This window comes from Amphiura filiformis, chromosome 20 (assembly GCF_039555335.1).
Source record: "Amphiura filiformis chromosome 20, Afil_fr2py, whole genome shotgun sequence".
Taxonomy (NCBI): Eukaryota; Metazoa; Echinodermata; class Ophiuroidea; order Amphilepidida; family Amphiuridae; genus Amphiura; species Amphiura filiformis.
In genome coordinates this window covers 16,383,542-16,404,407 of record NC_092647.1, presented here as the reverse complement: position 1 = coordinate 16,404,407, position 20,866 = coordinate 16,383,542, and the positions used below count along the sequence as shown (strand labels likewise).

Here is a 20,866-nt window from a genome sequence, read left to right as displayed (position 1 = left end):
AATGTCAACAAGTTGGAGGACAGCAAGACTGGATACGTATAAGATACTGAATGAAACTCCTTTTTCAGCACATATTCAATCCCCGATGTATGCATATATTCCATCCTCTCAAATCTTAAAGCACAATTATCAATAATAAACAAAGACACACATATATATTTCTGTTTTTATATTGAAGTCATTTATTGTCAATTTAGTTTTAACAACACTTGAACCAGGCTTACTTATACCCTAATTGTTACATACTTTTCTTAATGAGGTATTCTTCTGTATCGGATATCTTTTGTAACAGTTAAGTGGTCCTTGAGCATTTGCAATGCAGCACTTCATAAGGGAGGACTTTGCGACAAGGTGCTTTTCAAGATATAGATTAAAATAACATAATGAAATAATCAGAATTAAAGATGATTTTTCTTATAAATATGAATGCATTGATCCATACACATGTAGTGATAGCTGGAAATGCAAGTGTTATAGAATATGTATAAAAAGTACCAATATTCACAGGGTTGTACATACACATTTGAATGGATTGTATGATCTACAGCGTAATTAGAAAATAAACAATATGAATTTTTGTTTACTATCCTCTACTGTGTGATGGAGGATTGGCAGGCCCAATATGTTAAGTGGTGTATGCTGGTGCACATCGCTATTATGAAAACTCCCCTTATTCTGAAATGAACTTATCTTGTTTACCATTTTAGTTGCGCGTATTGCGGTCTTGTTAACGTAATACACTTTAACATACACACAGCTCGACAAGAGTGTTTCGCAAAATGGCCGCAGTCTGTGTGATAGATGATATCTAGGCAACAGCGAAATTCAGTGCTTACAAGCTACAACTATAGATTTTTACTAGGTTTAAGTATATTTTACTGTGGACATGGTGGCCAAAATAAAATAAGTGTACCTTGCTTGAGGGCAAGGTTTGTTCCATGTATTTTTGTCAGTTTACCACCTTGAAAGTTACCTTGTTCCCCTCTGAGATGGTCCTGGCTACATCACTGATCCAAATATGATATTAACAACTAAATATTTCCAAAGATGACATACTACAATATTGACTTCACTAGCTGCTTTTTAATTTTACTCTTTTCTTTTTGCTTTTTCAGTTACTTTTCGTTTTTTAAATATTTGTTTTCATTTGTTTTATCTGGAATGTTCTTGGGAGAGTAAAAATAAGTCTTCAAAACAAAAAGACTGGCACATTGGGAATTTGATTTGAACAAGTGCAAAGAACATGAATATATTTCAACATTGGGAAAAGTGTTTTCATGTTAAATACTTCTTTGTTAAGTTATTTCATTGGGTTGCGCGTGTGGAGTTGAAGTTCGCATCAAAGACCCAATACACACAGCCTAGATGTCATTAAGCATTATTTTCACCCAATTTCCCCAAATTTAACCTCCATTTTTATAGCTTTCTGTTTCCATTTCACCATGGACATTTAAATGGAGAAAATTCTGCATGTGACTTGTGTTTGTACTTATTAACTTCACAGAACTTGGCGTACTGATTTTAAATTTAATCAACTTCCTCGATGGTTGGGCCACTGTTGCCACCGTCACTGGCTTCACCTGGTGCTGCACCGCCGGCTCCTGGGAAACCTCCTGCTCCTGGCATACCACCCGGCATACCTCCTGGCATACCGCCTGGCATTCCACCGGCGCCACCAGCTCCTTGGTACAGCTTGGTGATGATTGGAGTGCAAACTTTCTCGAGTTCTTTCTGCTGGTGCTCAAACTCATCTTTTTCTGCAGACTATAAAAACAAAAGACAAAGAACAATGAATCAGTATTGCATGGAAGACAAAGCAATAACCTACAAATATTTACTTTTTTTACTTGATGCTTGGGTTGACCAAAATTAGTTTGTTACAAAATAAAGTGAAGCGTCCAATGGCAGGGTGCCTACCAGGGCCTGGGACAACGCCCCGACAGGGGCCATTCCATTTCCACAGATTTTCACAAGTGCGTCACTCTTGTCTATTATTGATTCCTTGCATAAATTTGAGTTCTGACATTTACATCCACAATGGTTTATGATGCTACCGTTGCTCGTAACCAAGTCTCACACTTGTTTGTGGGTCTTTTAGTTGAAGACAATATCAGACAGAAGCCAATTTCCTTTGATGTTGCATAAAAAACATGGATACCAGCCCAATTTGCCAGCAGATTCTCTCAATTTTTCCAGAGATTTTTTCGTAATTTTCGGAAACTGGCACCTCTGCTATATATACTTTTTACATAACATTACTTGAGATATTTACTCATGACTTGCCTATTTTATGGCAGTAGACCAGTCACTACGGCAACAAACTTCATAATTGGCAAAGTTTACCAACAAATGCAACATTCAATAATCAAATTATTCACTGCATTCCAAGTCTACAATTGAGACTTGATTTTAAGATAATATTCGGGAAGACTTAATAGCCTTGAAGTTGATGCAGAGCTATAGGATAATATGAACGGGATAATATGAACAGAGTTACATGGCCACAAGACATCTGTGACAGACATACCTGGTTGCTGTCAATCCAGTCCAAGACCTCCTTGCACTTCTCTGAGACCAGGTTCCTATCCTCCTCAGGGACTTTGTCTTTGATCTTGTCATCCTCCATGGTAGTTTTCATCTGGTAGGCATAACCCTCCAACGCATTCTTGGCGGCAATACGGTCACGCTGTGCATCATCTTCGTTCTTGTACTTCTCGGCATCGGCCACCATCTTCTCAATCTCTTCCTTGGTAAGACGACCTTTGTCGTTGGTGATGGTGATCTTGTTTTCTTTGCCGGTGCTCTTGTCAACAGCAGACACGTTGAGGATACCGTTAGCATCCACATCAAATGTCACTGTGATTTGCGGCACACCGCGGGGAGCTGGTGGAATGCCAGTGAGCTCAAATTTACCCAAAAGATTCTGTAATGATAACACACGATCAGATAAAAATAAAAAAAAGTACAATTTGGAATATTATATGTGATGCAATCGAGCAAAATGAGGATGTCGGGAATATTGATTTTGAGATATAACCAATAATAGTACTTCCTTTATATTTTAGTGTTCTGAGCATTACTAAAATGGCTATATCTCTGGAGCCATAAGTCAGCAAAATATAGCTCTGAAAATGGCTTATCTGATGAAATTGAAAACTGAATTTTGATTTTGATCGACATCAGACTCATTTTGCTTGATATATGTTGACAAAGCCAAATCTATGAACTGTTTACAAAGAGCAACCAATCAAATGACAGAGTATGTTGCCGTGCAATTAAACTGCGTCAAACGATGTCAGTTCAGTCGGTAGTCTATCACTGCAGGAGTTTATCTTTTCCAAGCATTGTTATGTTCAAGATGTGGGGTTTTTTTTTTTGGGGGGGGGGGTAACCATACTACCTACCGTATAAATTTATATTACCTTATGAAATACAGTGAAACCAATACTTGTCAAGGAAGCCAATGATTGCATTTATATTTCCATTTAAATAGGTCTTGCGATTCTTGAATTTAGGTCAATGATATATCGCAAAGTTTTGGGAATTTGTCCCTCCTTTAGAAGAATCATGCACATGGGGTGGAAAGCCCCTTATATCAAGCCTTAATAGAACCCATACTGTTTCTTTTATGTGTCGGCTTTGTCTCAATACTTGAGTGCAATCACTTGTTACTTAAGTTTGTTCGGTTTAAATACGGCGGAAGAAATAGAATGACATGCACGCAGTTGGGTGCAATGCTTACGCTTAGTTGTGCGTTGTGTAATGTGTGACTGGCGACGCTTATGTGAATTTACGCGAGAGTGAGTTGGGACTTTATTGATGCGCGCAGTAACAAACGCAGAATAATTTCCGCCTTAAATAAGTCTAACAAACTTTAGCTAGGTCATACTCCCATCTGACACACCTAAGTAAGATAATGGTGCTAAGTACTCACATTGTCTCTGGTCATGGACCGTTCTCCTTCATAAACCTGGATGAGGACACCAGGTTGGTTGTCAGCGTAAGTTGTAAACTCTTTGGCAGTTTTGGTTGGGATGGTAGTGTTACGTGTGATAAGCGCAGTCATCACACCACCGGCTGTCTCGATACCAAGGGAAAGAGGGGCAACGTCAAGAAGGAGCAGATCGGAGACCTCCTCGGATTTGTCACCAGAGAGGATAGCAGCTTGCACAGCTGTAAGAAAGAGATAAGATGAAATAAATATGTTGTTATTCAATATTTTGTATTTTTCAAGCACACACACACCTTTTTGGAGTTTTGTTAATTACCTTTTCAAGCTCTGTTTGATTTTGCGGTTTTGAGAAAATACTCCTGAAAAGAAACAGGCACTCAAACTATACCATACACTCATTAAAATGTAAATTTGTACACCCTGTGTAATGTGTATATCTTCTAGAACACCCTGAATATTGACTTCAGATGTAGGTCATTATTATCTGTTCTTTATGCTTTCTAGCTATGTATACTTTTACATACTAGTACCTGTAATTGGTACAAGAAAAGGTATAACCATTCATCTCAAAATTAATGTCTTTAGATGTCACAAAAAAAGGGTCCTAACTTGTGACACAGTGGCGTAACTAGGGTTGGTAGCGCCCGGGGCAAGAAACAAAATTGGCGCCCTACCCCCCCCACCGAGAATTTTCAATTCCTGAAACAAATAAGGCCTACCACTAATTAATTTTGGTTACTAGAAGTTGAATATCGGTCTTAAAATGTTCTTTCAATTGATTTTGGACTTGCGCGCGAAAATTTTGACTTTCATCGCTTGGAGGGCAAGGCATCGCTGCTGGCCCTGGCTGAATTGGTCAATTTGGCGCCCCCCCCCTAACGGTAGCGCCGGGGCATGTTGCCCCCCTGCCCTAGTTACGCCACTGGTGACACACAGCCATTTGGATGTCTAAATGACTCCAACAATTACTGAAGCTTGAAAATTCAGAAAATAAATTTGAAAAAATAATTCGACAATTTTCAATTTTGATTTCTTTTCTTTCAGCTAAAAAGACAGAATTTAATTTCATTATAGCTAAATGTTTTTTTAAATACTCACAACACAAAATCTGGGTTGTTTCTGTAAAACAAGTTGGTTTGTTTTTGGTTTTAATCACCTCATCACTAAACATTTTATTATTTTTAAAAGAATATCAAGTTCCGAGCATTTTAAGCTTATATTTAATGAGACGTGAGTAAAAAGAAATTCAAAAGGAAGGAAAAAATGCACTTCCTCTAAGATTTTAATTTAAGAATAATAATGCTCTACTTTTATGAATACAAGCAATGCTAATTTTGAAGGAACAGTAACTTCAATCCGAGTCACATTATCAGGGTTGTAGCTAGGCCAATTTCTATGCCAGGTGGCAAATTAGCCCGGCGTAGCTACAACCCTGCACATTATATAATGGTATTAAAAGAACTGTTTCTCACCTGCACCATATGCAACAGCCTCATCTGGATTGATGCTTTTGTTCAACTCCTTGTCATTGAAGAAACCGCTAAGTAGCTTCTGGACCTTGGGAATACGTGTGGATCCTCCCACTAAAACTAGCTCATCGATCTCAGACTTGCCCAACTTGGCATCTCTCAGGGCTTTTCAACAGGTTCAAGAGTGCTCCTGAAGAGATCACCGCAGAGTTCCTCAAAGCGAGCACGGGTGATGGAGGTGTAGTAGTCGATGCCCTCAAAAAGTGAGTCGATTTCAATGCTGCAATGAGAAATAAGGTCAACAATGAGTCAATGACTGTTATTACTATCATCAACTAGGCCTGGCATTTTCGGGTAATTTTGTACCCGGTACCGCCATAATTTTCGGCGGGTAACGGGTACCAAATTGCAAAAAAAAAAAAAAAAATTGTATTGAATTTGAATGCATTTTGAAATCATTAGTAGACTATGACATGAATACAAATTATCAATTTTCATATTAAAAATAACAAAATATCTTGAATTTTTTTTTTTTTTTTTTTTTTTTTTTTTAGGTCAACCATGAATGATCCTAGCATTTAGGTCTAGGTCCAGGACACTACAAAACCGAAAAAATAAAAACTTAAAAAAATTGTTGAATTTGGTACCCGGGAGGGTATTTCCTACCCGGTAATGTAATCTCGGCGGGTACCCGTTTACCCGACCGAAAATGCCAGCCTTATCATCAACCAATCCCACACTAAATACTCGTAAGCATGCGGGCATCCCACATGATGACGCAATCACCTCAAGTGATATCATATATGCACACTTTTGTTGGAAAAAACCCGCACGGCTAGCAGTCTGTGACCGTCTGCTTGGCATGCGAAGGGTCTAGGGGTCGAATCACGGGGATGCCAAGCCACTTCTTTGTTCATCTTCTCTCCTTTTTTGTTTGTTCTCCCCCTTCCCAATAGCAAAACAACCCTCTGGGTGTTAGGGTCAGTGCTGTACGGTGCGACCAATTAAGGCGCATTGGCGACTAGATTTTTTCTAATGGTGACTAAATATTCAATCCCTGGCGCCAATGGCGACCAACTATTGAAGCTTTTAATCGCCAGCAAATGCAAAACATGTATGTAATGTAGCATTCAAGAGTATGAATGTATGCTATGAATATATGCATTTATCATGTCTCAATGGGGACTTCCTGGAAAACATATAGGCCTACACTGTAGGCTACATGCTGTATGGAGTATGTAGCGTTCAATGGGAATGTGTAGATTGAGTACAGCAGCTATGAACATTCAACGCTCGTGGCTGTTCAGTTGGCACCTCAAAATTTGGGCGCCTAAATTTATAAAGTTAGGAGCCATTGGCTCCTCAATCAGGTTTTGCACCGTACAGCACTGGTTAGGGTTAATTTGTTTTCCTCCCCCTTCCGATAGCAAAACAACCCTCTAGGTGTAAGGATTGAAGTGGTTTTCTGAGTTTTTTGTAAAATATTTCGTCTAATTGCACCACTAGACGATCAACAATAAGGCCAACTTGATCATAAAATCCCATGCCCCTTTCATTTACATACACAGAGTTCCCTCTGTAAGAGAAAATTGCTGTGTACGTAAGCCACGGTTTTCGAATTTGACAGCCTCACTCTTACTAGTCTTAGACAGCCATAAAATAACATGATGCAACTTTGAAATCAAATTCGACAGCCGCACTCTCAGATAGCCATCAAATAACAGGCTACAACTTTTAGAATTACACTGCATATTTCACATCAGTATTACTAAAAGTGTTTTTAACCCCCTGAGCACTACCTGCCGATCTAACATTGCCTCAGATTGGTCAATTACATGATATTTTCACTTTAATCACCAATCAGAATGGAACTTTGCAAACAATTCCCCCAATTTTTTTGTGTGGTGAAATTATTCTAACAATGTTGCTGATTGGGCCAATTGATAATGAAAATTTCTTTCTGGCAAATCGGCAGGTAGTTCTCATGGGGTTAAGAATGCGAATTTTGTCTACCTGGCCTGTGCACTTGCAGAAAGTGTCCTCTTAGCTCTCTCTGCAGCTGTTCTCAGTCTTCTCAGGGCACGCTTGTTACCAGACATGTCTTTCTTGTGTTTGCGCTTGAACTCGGCGACGAAAAAGTTCACCAGACGGTTGTCAAAGTCCTCTCCACCAAGATGGGTGTCTCCGGAAGTGGATTTCACTTCAAAGATGCCATCTTCAATGGTCAGGACAGACACATCAAATGTGCCTCCACCGAGATCGAAGATTAGGACGTTGCGCTCAGCCTGGACCTATAATAAGAATGTTCAAAAATATTAGTGCTATTGATGGTGATGAAATGCTATTCACTTGGTTCACCCAAAGTTAAGTAGTGACGTACGCGCATATTTTCCTGGTTGCAGATTTATCTTGCAGTATCTAAGTTAATCTTTAAAATCGCGTTAAGTTGATCACGCCAAGCGCACGCATACAGGGGCAGTTTAACAACACGCTTGCAGTACAGGCAAGAAAAAAATTCACATCACTACTGAACTTGAAGTGAAACAATGTAGTACTTCATTCTATTTGTAATAGGATTCCAATAGTAATACCACAAAAATAGTAAAAATGCACTGGAAATTTTATTTCAGCACAGACAACAGTTGTGGAGTTAGTCAAAAATGAGGGAAAACCAATATTTGGTCAATAAATCAATAACTACTTGCTTTGAGTTGCTGAATTTTCAGTACAGTAGTTGTAGTCCTTGCCCTATAATATAAATAGCTTACTTGTCACCTATGTGCTATAATTTTTGAGAAAATTGCAAAAATAGGCACAAAATTGGCCAGGGGTGTAGTACCCCCTTAAATACAGCCCTGTATAATTCACGTATGTTGGAAAATTTGCGGGTATTTAGGTCCTTGTCAACAGCACATGGACATTAAGCAACAAATCTGATGATAAATATGTGTTTGTGTCTCTTCCAAACAATTTATGGGTCACATCATGAAATAGTTCAAATTATGCATTGCCTGGGGATTTAAAGTACTGAATGCTATTTTCAATGAATTTGCCCTCTGTGCTTTTTAAACAGGAATGTTGGAAAGTCCACTTTCTGGTATCTACATGTATTTCTGTGATTATAGACTGGGAACTTTTGTTGGATACATTTCAAATACAGTGCACCATTTTACATGGCAAGTCTGTTGGCAAGAAAAGTATCCATTTCTTTTGGCACAATGATTTTGTTCCAGGAGTTGGTATTCTCTTAGCTGCAACAATTTTCAGTGATGTGCCATATCTCCATCCATACCGTACTCTACTTACTTTTTAACCCCCTGAGCACTACCTGCCGATCTAACATTGCCTCTGATTGGTCAATTACATGATATCTTCACTTTAATCACCAATCAGAATGGAGCTTTACAAATAATTCATCCCAATTTTTTTTGTGGTGAAATTATTCTAACAATGTTGCCGATTGGTCCAATTGATAATGAAAACGTCTTTTTGGCCAATCGGCAGGTAGTTCTCATGGGGTTACAGCAATTTTTTCAGTGCATACTTGTGAATTTAAACCGACAGTTTTGTGAATTTAAACCAACAGTTAAGTTCAAAGTAAGCCGAAAACCAGGCATGTTTTATGCATCACGTTTTCTCTCTTAAATGCGTAACCTGAGCAATGTTGATTTACATACCTTCTTGTCAAGACCGTATGCGATGGCAGCTGCCGTGGGCTCGTTGATGATACGTAACACATTTAAACCAGCAATGACGCCTGCGTCTTTGGTAGCTTGTCTCTGGGAGTCGTTGAAGTAAGCTGGTACTGTGACAACAGCATCAGTCACATCCTGGATGAGAAAATTATACATAGGATTCAATTAGTACATTACTTCTAGTTCTACACAGAAAACCTTATTACTTCAATATAAGTGCACTCAATTTGTACAAATTTAGCTTTCATTAAAACAGGGCTGTGATTCAAAGCTTGTGAAATATCCAGGAAGTATCATAAAATCCTGAAAAAAATCAATAAAATTGCGTAAAATGTTGGCCACAATGACAATCTGGATAGATCCTGAAGAATCACACCCCTGATTAAAATAAATGGTTATCATAGGGCACCCAGGGACACAATTACCCGTTAAGTCACACCCCTACAATACATAGGAAAAACTCATGCGTCCATTTGAGCTCATTTTCAAAAGTCTTTGTCCGGGACACAGAAACACAAACCCTGTCGTGCTGGGCAGTGTGATGCATTGCACAGAGTAAACAAATCAAATTTCTCTCAACATGCCTTTTAGTTTCAGATAGTATTCAACCCGTACTGTTTTCGGGTCATTGTACAGTTCTGCTTCTAATAACCAACTGCTGGAGCCATTTAACTTAAAAATTGTCAATTTGTTGCGATGAAAGGGCTCAATACAAGGTGTACAAATTTATAATTGCAATTTGCAAACAAATTGCATGTTTGGCCTCACTTGATTTGAAACAAAGGTCGGTTGATTACTTTTTTTTTTATTTAAAGAACAAAGTAAATATCAGAAATATACATACGCTGTAAACTTTTCCGGTATGCAAAAAAATTAATATTTACCTTGCCAAGGTAAGCCTCTGCTGTTTCCTTCATTTTGAGCAGAACCATAGAACTGATCTCCTCCGGGAAGAAGGTCTTCTCTTCACCTTTGAACTCTACTTTGATCTTGGGTTTGGTAGCATCATCAATAACTTCGAAGGGCCAGTGCTTCATGTCGGTCTGCACTGATTTCTCATTGAAATGACGACCGATCAATCGTTTGGCATCTGTGAATACGAGAAATGTTTACTATATTATATATTAGTGTGTTAATCTATTTTGATTCTCGCATGATAATTTTGCGAGAATCCTCAATTCAAGATTGCAAATTTGGGATTGACGTGATTTACGCATCTACCTCCCACTGCCCAATTTCAAAATAAATAATGACCTCTTATCACTCACCAAATCAAAGATGGCGGTCACAAGTCTCCCATCTTTTTCATGTTTTTCTTTTTTGCTGTTATTTTTGTACAATATTAATGATTGAATTTAAGTTAATTAGAGGGCTCAGTTGCTTCAAAAATGAAGTACATGTGATAGGCCTGTAAGTAGTCAAACTAGGAGTTAAACTCAGTGCTTCATGAGTAGCAGTACATATTTTGGCTTTCTGTAAACTGTTTATGTTTTACGCAAATCCACATGGAGTCACCCTGGTGTTTTACGAGAATCTTTGTGTCAGTGGATTAGTGTAGGATTTCTAGGTCTGATAGGGCATATTGATACTACAAAGCTAGTATCAACCACGAACTATAGCATATAGATCAGCCTATATTACAAAATCAAGATCATACCGTATCAGTTGTTATTTTGGTTCAGCTTTACATGTAAACTAAAAACTTACCAAAGACTGTGTTGTTTGGGTTCATGGCCACCTGGTTCTTGGCTGGGTCTCCAATGAGACGTTCTGTGTCTGTGAAGGCTACATAGCTGGGAGTTGTACGGTTACCTTGGTCATTGGCGATGATCTCTACCTTGCCGTGTTGGAAGACACCTACGCAAGAGTAGGTGGTTCCGAGATCAATTCCGACTGCTGGTCCCTTGTTTGACATTTTGATTCAGTTTCTGCAAGATAAACAAACATGTAGCAATTGGTGATGATAACGGTTTATAAAACTTTATTCCCCTTGGTTGATTTATAATATTAACCTTGCAACACTGAACAGACATGTGACGAAACTACGACCTGTTGCCACTTGTATGGCGCTACGAACATGTCGGACCAATGCAATGATCCACACCGGTACAAATTAGCATTATTTTTTCAACTACCCCAACCTGTAATTTAACAACCCGCAAAACTTATCATCCCAAAATCGGCAACCAGCAAATTTAAGCACCCGCCATACATGTAGGCCAAATAGCAAGCCCCTTAAATTATGTAATGGTACAAGTGGATTTTGCCAGTCTGGACATTTAATTTTTAACTAGTTAACAGGTTTTTGTTTTATTAGCATGCCTGCATTATATTATACATGCCTGAACTATCATACCATGTGCTTGTTATGGACACAAAAGGAACTGAAAGGGAGCGAAAAAAGAGAGTGAGAGATAGGGAGAGCGAGATAGATAAAGATAGAGAGATACAGGGTGTCCCTGAAAGAACCGGATCATCTTTAATTTGGAAGAATTTTTAAATGCCTAAACGAAACCAGAAATAGTTGATATGGTTGTGGAATAAATTAGCTATCACATAAGTTTTGACAATTGACCATGTGCTTCATTCTATATGAATTTTACAAAACTCTCTTTTTCCAATCCATTCAATAGAGTCAAATATCAATGACAATAGACACCATATTGCACTCCCAATGATATTGATCATAAAATGATATTTGAATTGATTTGTTTTGCTAGTTTCACTGTTTCATAATGATTGATGTATCTAGAAATTTTAAACGGAAAGTATAATGGACATCAGAATGAGCATCAAAGTCCCTTCGGCTCCCATTTTACTTGTCAGTTTTTAAAACCAGTTTCATAAATTTGGAGGCCACCATTTTAGAAAAAACATTTCTGTACACTGATCATTTTGCGCCATCCAGCAAGTTAAAACCTAATGAGATCATGAGATGAATGCAAAATGCATGGCAACATGGGTTGATGGTTGAAGTCACTGGGTGGCTGTAGTACTTAGTCACTATGAGCAATAATGACCTCATCCCCAGTGGCATAGTTCAATAACCTCAATGAAACAATCATAGTGCAAAATTTGACCTCAAGCTTCAGAGTATGAGTTTTAGTACTCAAAGGTCATTCAATGAATGTGCAAATGTATTGGGGTTAAAGAACTGTGTCTTGATAGATGAGCATGTTGTGGATCCTAGTGAGTAGTATAATTTTATAATTGAGTGTGTGCAGATCTAACTTTTAAGGTGCCCAGTGCAAACAGTTTTAAATTTGTGGGCTGAAGTAGCACTCATAATACACATGCAGAAATCATCACATATTAGCAGTAATATTATTTCAGTGGTAACCATCCAAAGCTCAAGCTGAAAGAAAAAACATTGTTGGTATGGCAACAGCAGATGTGAATCATGTGACAGCCAATATTAGTACATGGGTAATGGGTTGTATCTTGTATGTTCAAAAGGGTGTCAAGAGTTACATCACTCATTTTAAATTGCAATTTGCTCTCTTCTGATAACTGCCCACTTTTTGACCTGAAAAATTTTTGCCAGGCCCTGCTGAGTTTAGGGCCCATGCAGCAAAAAGTATTTAATAACGCTATTTTTGGACAGATTTCAAATGGACAATACACAATGTTCAGAAGAGTCTGGATTTATTGTTTCTGCCATGTTATTTTTATGCTATTTTAAGGACTTTTTGACGAGAAGACAACTTCTCATGCATGTCAACAGCCATTTAAACCCAATTTTTGCCAATTTTACTTGGAAATTTGCTTCAAAATGAGCATAAATTCTATTCAATTTTTAATTCTCTTAAAAATAGCTTTAAAATTAACATACAAATTTCATGGGGCTGGCCCTATATCACTAGTTGTATATATATATATGCTCAATCTTTTAATCATTAGCTAAAGGTCCATGAAGTCCATGAGTGGCATCGGTTTTGGCATCTTCACATCAGCTTTCATTTGACCAGATTTAGTGGGAATTCAAGTGATGGCCACTTAGATATCACTGCTAGGTTGGATTCTGCCGAGCAAAATGTTCAGAAATCAAACATGCAGTATGAGTCCACTCACAACACATCTGTTAGTCACTTACATGTAGGTAGAAACAGAGAAAATGTGTACCGGTACTCTTTTCTTGAAACCCACCAAACCGAGTAGCCATGCAAGGTACATTTAATAAAATTTTGAAGGTTACAGGTATTACCAATTACAATTAGTCCGATAGAACTTCTTAGGCATCAACTTTAAACAAAACGTTGTTTGCAATTGCAACTTTACACTAAAAGGGAAAATATTGAACAAATTACAACAGGGATATCTACTCAATTCAATTGGACTCATGAGGATACAAAATGTACAACACACGATTTAGTTGTGCTAAGGCTAAAAACACAATGAAAACTAACATTGAAACAAAGAAAGGAGGGGACAGTGAACCACTTGTCTTGGACAATATTATTGAACCCAGAAGGCCTACTGTTTAATCTTGTACGGCATTATAATACATACTGGAACATTAACCTTTATTTACTCCAAGTAACATACTACGCAGCATTTACTAAAAGTAAATTGGAACGTATTATAACCCATCAAACGCCTTTTGCTTACCTGGGTTTCAAAACTTTTTGGACCGAGCAAGCAGAATTCACCTGCACCTTTCTTGTTCAACTTCTAAGACTTGGAAACTCCAAGAGGCTAGAGTAGTTGACTTGACTGGATGTGGTGACGAACAGAAAAAGGAACGTGTTGACTTTTGCCTGTTTATTCCACGTATTCATATTAGTCGTTAAGTCCAAGTTCAGCGAACAGTGATTGGCCTGGTTGCTCAATCCTTTTCCACGTCCAACAGTTGGTTTATCGCTGCTTTTTTGGTTTTTTTAAACCATTCCCAATCTTATAATAAACTACTTCACTTTTGGGCCAATACCATTAAGGGGTGGGGTATGACGTTTGGACAGTATTTATTGTGGGACATTAGAGCACATCAGACATATCGAATTGCATTCTGAATACTGAAGAATGTACTTCTGATATCAAATAATTTTGATTTTTTGAAATTCGCAATGTAATACACATTTTATGGCAAATCATTAAAAATTGATATTTTTGATATTTAACATAACAGTACTTGAAGTAAACTTTATAAATCTGATGATTTATACTTAAAGTGTATGTAGGTGGGATGAAAAGCCGACGATCAATTGAAAATGTTGACCTTTCAGTATTGAAGATATGGATTTTTTTCCCAAAACACACACAAAAAATAGGTCATTTTGGGAAAAAAATCCATATCTTCAATATAAAAGGTCAAAATTTTCAATTGATCGTCGGCTTTTCCTCCCAGCTACATACACTTTAAGAATATATCATTTGATTTATAAAATTTATTTCGAGGACTGTTATATATCAAAAATTTGAAAATATCAAATTTTAATAATTTGTCATAAAATTTGTATTATATCGTGAATTTCAAAAATGAAAATTATTTGATATCAGAAAGACATGCTTCAGTATTCTAATGCAATTTGATACATCTGAGGTGCTCTCATGTCCCACAAAAAATACTGTCGAAATGCCATAAACTCTCATTCTAGATCCCTTAAGGTTACCATCTGAAGGGGTATACACATTGCCCAAGGGGTCATTTTTTAAATTGGGGCAAATCGTTTCAAACCATATTTAACTATTTAATTGATCAAGAAAATCTAAATGGTACTGAGCACTTTGCTTATAATTCCTTAGCTTAAGGGGGTACTACACCCCTGGCCAATTGTGTGCCTATTTTTGCATTTTTCTCAAAAATTATAGCACATTGGTGAAAAGTAAGATATGTATATTATAGGGGCAAGGACTACAACTACTGTATTGAAAATTCAGCAACTAAAAGCAAGTAGTTATTGATTTATTGATCAAATATTGGTTTTCCTCATTTTTGACTGTAACTCCACAACTGTTGTCTGTGTTGAAATAAAATTTCCAGTGCAGTAGTTGTAGTCCTTGCCCCTATAATATACATATGTTACTTGTTCCCAATGCGCTATATTTTTTGAGAAAAATGCAAAAATAGGCATAAAATTGGGCAGGGGTGTAGTACCCCCTTAAGTACCACCACCCAATCAGGAAATGTTGAACTTAGTTATAAGGGCATTTCGTGATCCACAGCTACATCCCCCCACTTTTCTCAAAAAAAGATTTTTATACCACTGGAAACCTCTGGCTGCATAATGTTTATGTACCAAAAATTTCTTGCAGATTAATTCGTTTACATGTAGCAAAAATATCAAATTTGAAAGTCGTTCTGGTATACCACATTACCAGAACGAAATTACAACAGTGGCCTAAAGTATGGAGCAGTGTACTGTAATATTACACAAAATCATGCATAACTCGCAATTTACACGAAATCGGAATCAACTGAAATTTTGGGAATAAGCTTTTTTGGTGGTTATCTAGTACTGAAAAATGTCATAAAAAGAGGACGCTAGGATCACAAAATCCTCCTTTAACCACTGAAAAGACAACTTGCAATTGTAGACAAATAGAAGTAAAGTAGGGAGCCGGGAACTTTCCAAAATCTATGACACTTTACTTCTACTAGAAACAACACCTGACAAAAGGTCAAAAAAGGACATTGTCAACAGGAAGTAAAGCCCGGGAGTAAAGCGCATGTATATACATCAGTCATTCACCAGTATCACACCGCTGATGACGGAGTATGGTTACTCTGAAATTATTCAGACAAAAACATGAGTGTTGTTGACTAGTTTTAAACTTTTCTTTGATGTCAATAACATGGCACTAAACTATACAGCACATCAGGCTACCATATCACCAAATCAAATTTGAAGTTGATCGGTTATTGCGTTATATCTGCAGAACTGAGTGGATTTATGAAAATGTAAGCAAAGTATGCAAATAAGTATGCATAATTATGTCAATAACATGACACAAATCCTATAATCCTATCACCAGTTTGAAGTTGATTGGTTATTGCAATGGAGCTGAACAGTGGATTAATAAATTTGCTTCCACCTGGACAGCCAAACAAAGAAACAAAGAAATTGAGTTTGGGGGAGCGGTGAGTCAGCCACCAAATGGGTATGATCAGAAATAATGACACCAAAGTGTGACAAAAGGGTCAAAATTACAGTGTTCAGAGATTTTGTTGTCTTATTGTAACTTTGTAAGCAAAATATTTTTTAAACTTTGCACTGGACACTTTCCGCGCCATGGAATTTTGGAATCGTGTTGAGAGACAGCTGTATTAATTTGTCAGCGAAGTGGTTACAGGGTGAGGGGTAGCATTAAGGCCCGAAAGTCGGGGGTTGATTTCCCGTGTTTTTCACTCCCGAGCTTGCAGAAAATCCAAATACATGGGGTGAAAATTAAATCTCGGGGGTGAAAAATATTTTGCAGTGTAGTCGGGGGTAGGAGTAAGGTCCAAAAGTAGAGGGTCAGAGTCCACCCCTGAGCTTGCACATATTCCCAATATAGAGGGTGAAAAATTAATATTTTTTAAATTTAGGGGGTCATTCACCCCCAATCGGGGGTTAACGCTACCCCTGAGTGGTTACATAACTCTCTGGACTCTGGTAACTGGATCTTGCACCTTTTGCAATAGAGGCCGTCAGCCTTTCGACATCTTGTGGGTACAAATGATCTGTGTGTTCATGCGTCGGACACTACGCGCAGGGCGCAGCTTGCCACGCAGCTGTTATCGCGCCTCAACGCGATGATTTTGCTGCTCACGCATGGAGATCGAACGACCATTACAGCGTGTACCCACAAGATGGCGGCATATGACGTCACTCTGGCGGCCTCAATTGGCAAGTACATAGATTTTTTGTTGCGATCATTTCGATCGTGGTGCAGAATTCAAAAGCGTGATCCAATTCATTTGACATAGTGATAATCGGATTACATATGTGACACTTCGCTGGCGAATTCGCTTTTATGGTATATGAGTTTGTTTTATAAAACCATGTGATTTGAGCTTGATTAATCCGTGTGTGAAAATATTGGATCCAAAACATAATGATCAAATTGGATGCTTTACACCCAATAAAAAGCAATATTTATTGGTCTTGCTTTGACTGGTTTTAAAATATTATTGGGACTCGACTATCTCGTTTTAATATCTCGTTCAATATATTTATTTTAAAACTCATAGCTCGACTAATAAATGGGCTCAATCGATCCAATTTTATATCATACATACATGTACGAGGCCTGCACCAATATAAAGGAAGAATGTTGATTGTCGAGAATCGAATGCTATTGAAATTTTATTGAACATTGTTGAACGCCGGAGAAAATAGTAACTATTTAGTATAGTATTTTAGCCCGGGGGGCCACTCAAATATGAGAGTGTACGCATGCGTGACCAAATTTTTTTCGAACACCCCCTAAACAAGTTTTCCTCTGCGAGCAAAATGACCCCCTAAACAAGTTTTTAGCGCTTTCCCCAAAAATTTGACCCCCTAAACAGGTTTTTGTCTAATTTTGACCCCCTAAACAAGTTTTTGTCTAATTTTGACCCCCTAAACAAGTTTTTGTCTAAATTTGACCCACGTGACAAGTTTTGATGGATTTTGACAAATTGAACAAATTTGTAGGCCTACTAAGTTAGTAACTTATTGAGTCCACCTCCCGGATATAGGCCTATCCCCTTCCGGTATACCATACCGTACCACTTTAAAATATAAATAATTCACATTCGTAGCTTGTTACATGAATCAGATTGGATTCTCGTAAAGTAGTTTTGTGAGAATATACCAATATTCAGCGTAATTTATCATCATAGTTTATCCAGACGCAACGTTAAAGCAGTTTTCAGATCGTATTTGGTTCGGAATTCGGCACCTAAAAGTTGATTATCGTGTCCTGATATCAGCGGCCCGTTTCATGCTTTCTACTGCATATATATAATTTCCTAAAGTAATCCAGAGAAGGGGAAACTCGCAAATCTACCTGCAGGAGTAGTTAATAATGTGAGGAATCTATAAAGGTCCTAAAAATCTTTTTGAAATACATATGATATTTTCATTCCGGATTTTCGTCTCCCCGTTTTGTCCACTGAACTATATACCCATCATCATAATCATGGCGTCATTAATTAATATGCACGTTTTTTAATCTAAACGGTATTTTACATAGAAGTACGAGGCCATGGTTAAATCACATGTAACACGTCATGAAATATATTTGCATAACATAGTGCTTTAAACATTTATACAACACTGGAATAAACTTTATCGGAATCGGAGTTTCAGCAGATTTGTAAAGCGGATTAAAATGGTACCCTAATTTAAATGCGTTACAAACGATTTTAAAACAACCCCTTTTCATGAAAATCACCGTTGTTTTACCCCCTTAACGCGGCGCGTGCGTAACGTGCACAGCCGAAAAAACACCCCTTTTCACGCGTTATTTTGGTCACGCATGCTTACATCATTATATTTGAGTGGCCCCCCCCCCCCGGGTATTTTAGTTAATTTCATGTGTAAATACTAGCATGATAAAGATAGGTATTTTATTTAAAACTAGTAAAGTATTTAATACGTAAAGCCCCTACGATAATACTCAGAAATTGAGGTACAACACGTACAATGAGTAGAGCTGAGTTGGACAATGTTGGAAGAAGAGATCACAATAAATTGCATGATTGATACACTGTACAAAGTAGACTCGCTGAGTCTCATGGACGCCGTTCCTATGTCCATCAGACTCGTATTTCCCATTTTGGATGTCAATGGGAAATACACACTTAACGCTTTGCGCCGGTTAAAAACTTGAAAAAAAATCTTTAAAATTTTATCAATGTATATAAAAGTGGTACCAACCGTATTGTGCTTGCTAATTTAAGACTCGGTTGAAACAAAATTAAGGATCGAAAGCATTTTAGTGTCCAAAAAGGCAAAATTATCGTCAAAGTTCTGCCGAAATCGGCACCCTTGCGAAGGGTTCAGAATTCGAATCGGGAACGAAAATATCCGATCTTTGCGATCAAAAACACAAAATTACAACTTTAAACATACTAGTGGCAAAAGACATTATTACCAAACAATACAGAATAGAAAATTTGACATCATTTTCTCAAAATATTGAAAAAATTTGCTCACTAGACATCGAAAAAGTAGGCAATCCAATTCCCGTTCAAACGCGTGGGAAACTGAAAGTGCGATAATCGTGACTAGTACAAAGTGTGTGCATGGGATGGATCGAGTCGATGAGGATTACATTGAATAAACGATACAGAAAAATCATGAAAAATGCATCTACAGAAATTTAGTTTCATCACGTTATTGATGTTAAACAGAACTTCTAACTTACCTTTACTCAAATCTTACTGGATTAATAAATAAATGTATTGCAATTGAGCGTAAAGTCCTAATTTCTAACCGGCTTCGCACGCCTGCCTGTACTGTGTGGTTGCAGAATGTAAAAGAAAGAAAGGCGGAAGTGGTTGGTTTTAACTCTGACGTCATTCAACACGAGGCGTGCGCCGCCGACAAAGCTCGAAAGTTCCAGAAACAAGGGTCATGTGATTATATTGACCAATAAAATTAATTTTGCCCTTATCAATTCAAGAAACAACCGAGGAAATAGGATTTCCCATTTTTCACCGTTTATGCGGGGTTATGCGGGGGTTTGTAATTATTTGTGCGGAGGGGTGGATAAAATTAAGTGGAAAGAGGATTTTATAATAGGCCAGAGACCTAACAATAATATAAGCTTTAATACCATGCTTACAGAGATTGGAATTTTTCATGCCTGACCTGGCCTGACATGTAGAATCACAGTCAATATCATAGTCGAATTTTGATTTTTTTTTTTTTTTAATGTTATTATTATTTATTTAATGTGGCCTAATGTGGTAACCTGATTGTTTATGTGGTAAGATGTTTTAACATTTTATTAAACATGTAAAAATTAACGGTTTAATAGTAAAATTATAAAGAGTTTATATAATTAAATGACAATATATAGCGACAATAAAAGTTATCAAATGCAACATATCCTGCATTATAATGGCTCACTTCAATACTATAAAAAAACAATTCTGATTTTGGAATCTACCAGTTTATTGATCGCGAAAGCCCGAGTAAAAAAAGGGGATTATGGTGACTGAAAATATCAGATATGAAAATCTCCCGGGAAAATCTATCAATTGCACACAAATTAATACAAATCAGCGTTTTATGCTTTAATGTAATAGCCAGATTACTGATGCAAAATGGGCAAGTGGACTACGGAGAAGTCTAAGTCGAAAGGTGTAAAAAGTAATGAACAAAAAAAAATCACATAACAAAAGAATCGCGTATTTTCAGGGCCGTCAACACGGGGGTGTACTAGGGGTGCGACATCCCCCTGGCGCGCCCTAAAAAGGGCCGGAAAAAGAGAGAGAAAGGAAGAAAGAAAAGGAGAGAGAAGGGGAGAGAGAGAGAGAGAGAGAGAGGGGGGGGAGAGAGGGGTGGGGGTAAATAAAAACTACATTCGGAGCGATTGCCGAATAGGGTGCAACTCTACTAGTCTTATTACAAGATAGACCCTCCTCGGGTCCATGGAGAACGACTGGTAATGTAGATTACATAGCATTAAAAATCAACCCAATACATAGTCTCCTCCGCAGCCAGTTTGGTTACGCTCCCTGTTTGTGTGGAGGAAGCGGAACCAAACTGGCTGCTGTGGAGACTACCCAATACAGCGCTCAATGGACTTTCGCGCATGGTTGACTGCAGTGCGGTGGG

General features: G+C 37.7%; 1 protein-coding gene across 1 annotated transcript; it reads right to left on the bottom strand.

The window, feature by feature from the left end:
• Nucleotides 1-158: 158 nt before the first annotated feature.
• LOC140142053 (heat shock cognate 70 kDa protein-like) lies at nt 159-19,602 on the bottom strand. The gene is given in 10 exon segments (XM_072163987.1): nt 159-1,764; nt 2,528-2,923; nt 3,935-4,173; nt 5,425-5,586; nt 5,589-5,701; nt 7,435-7,712; nt 9,099-9,251; nt 10,001-10,206; nt 10,824-11,044; nt 19,449-19,602. Coding segments are annotated over 9 exon segments (1,992 nt in total). The 5' UTR covers nt 11,032-11,044; nt 19,449-19,602; the 3' UTR covers nt 159-1,527.
• Between the last annotated feature and the right edge of the window lie 1,264 nt (nt 19,603-20,866).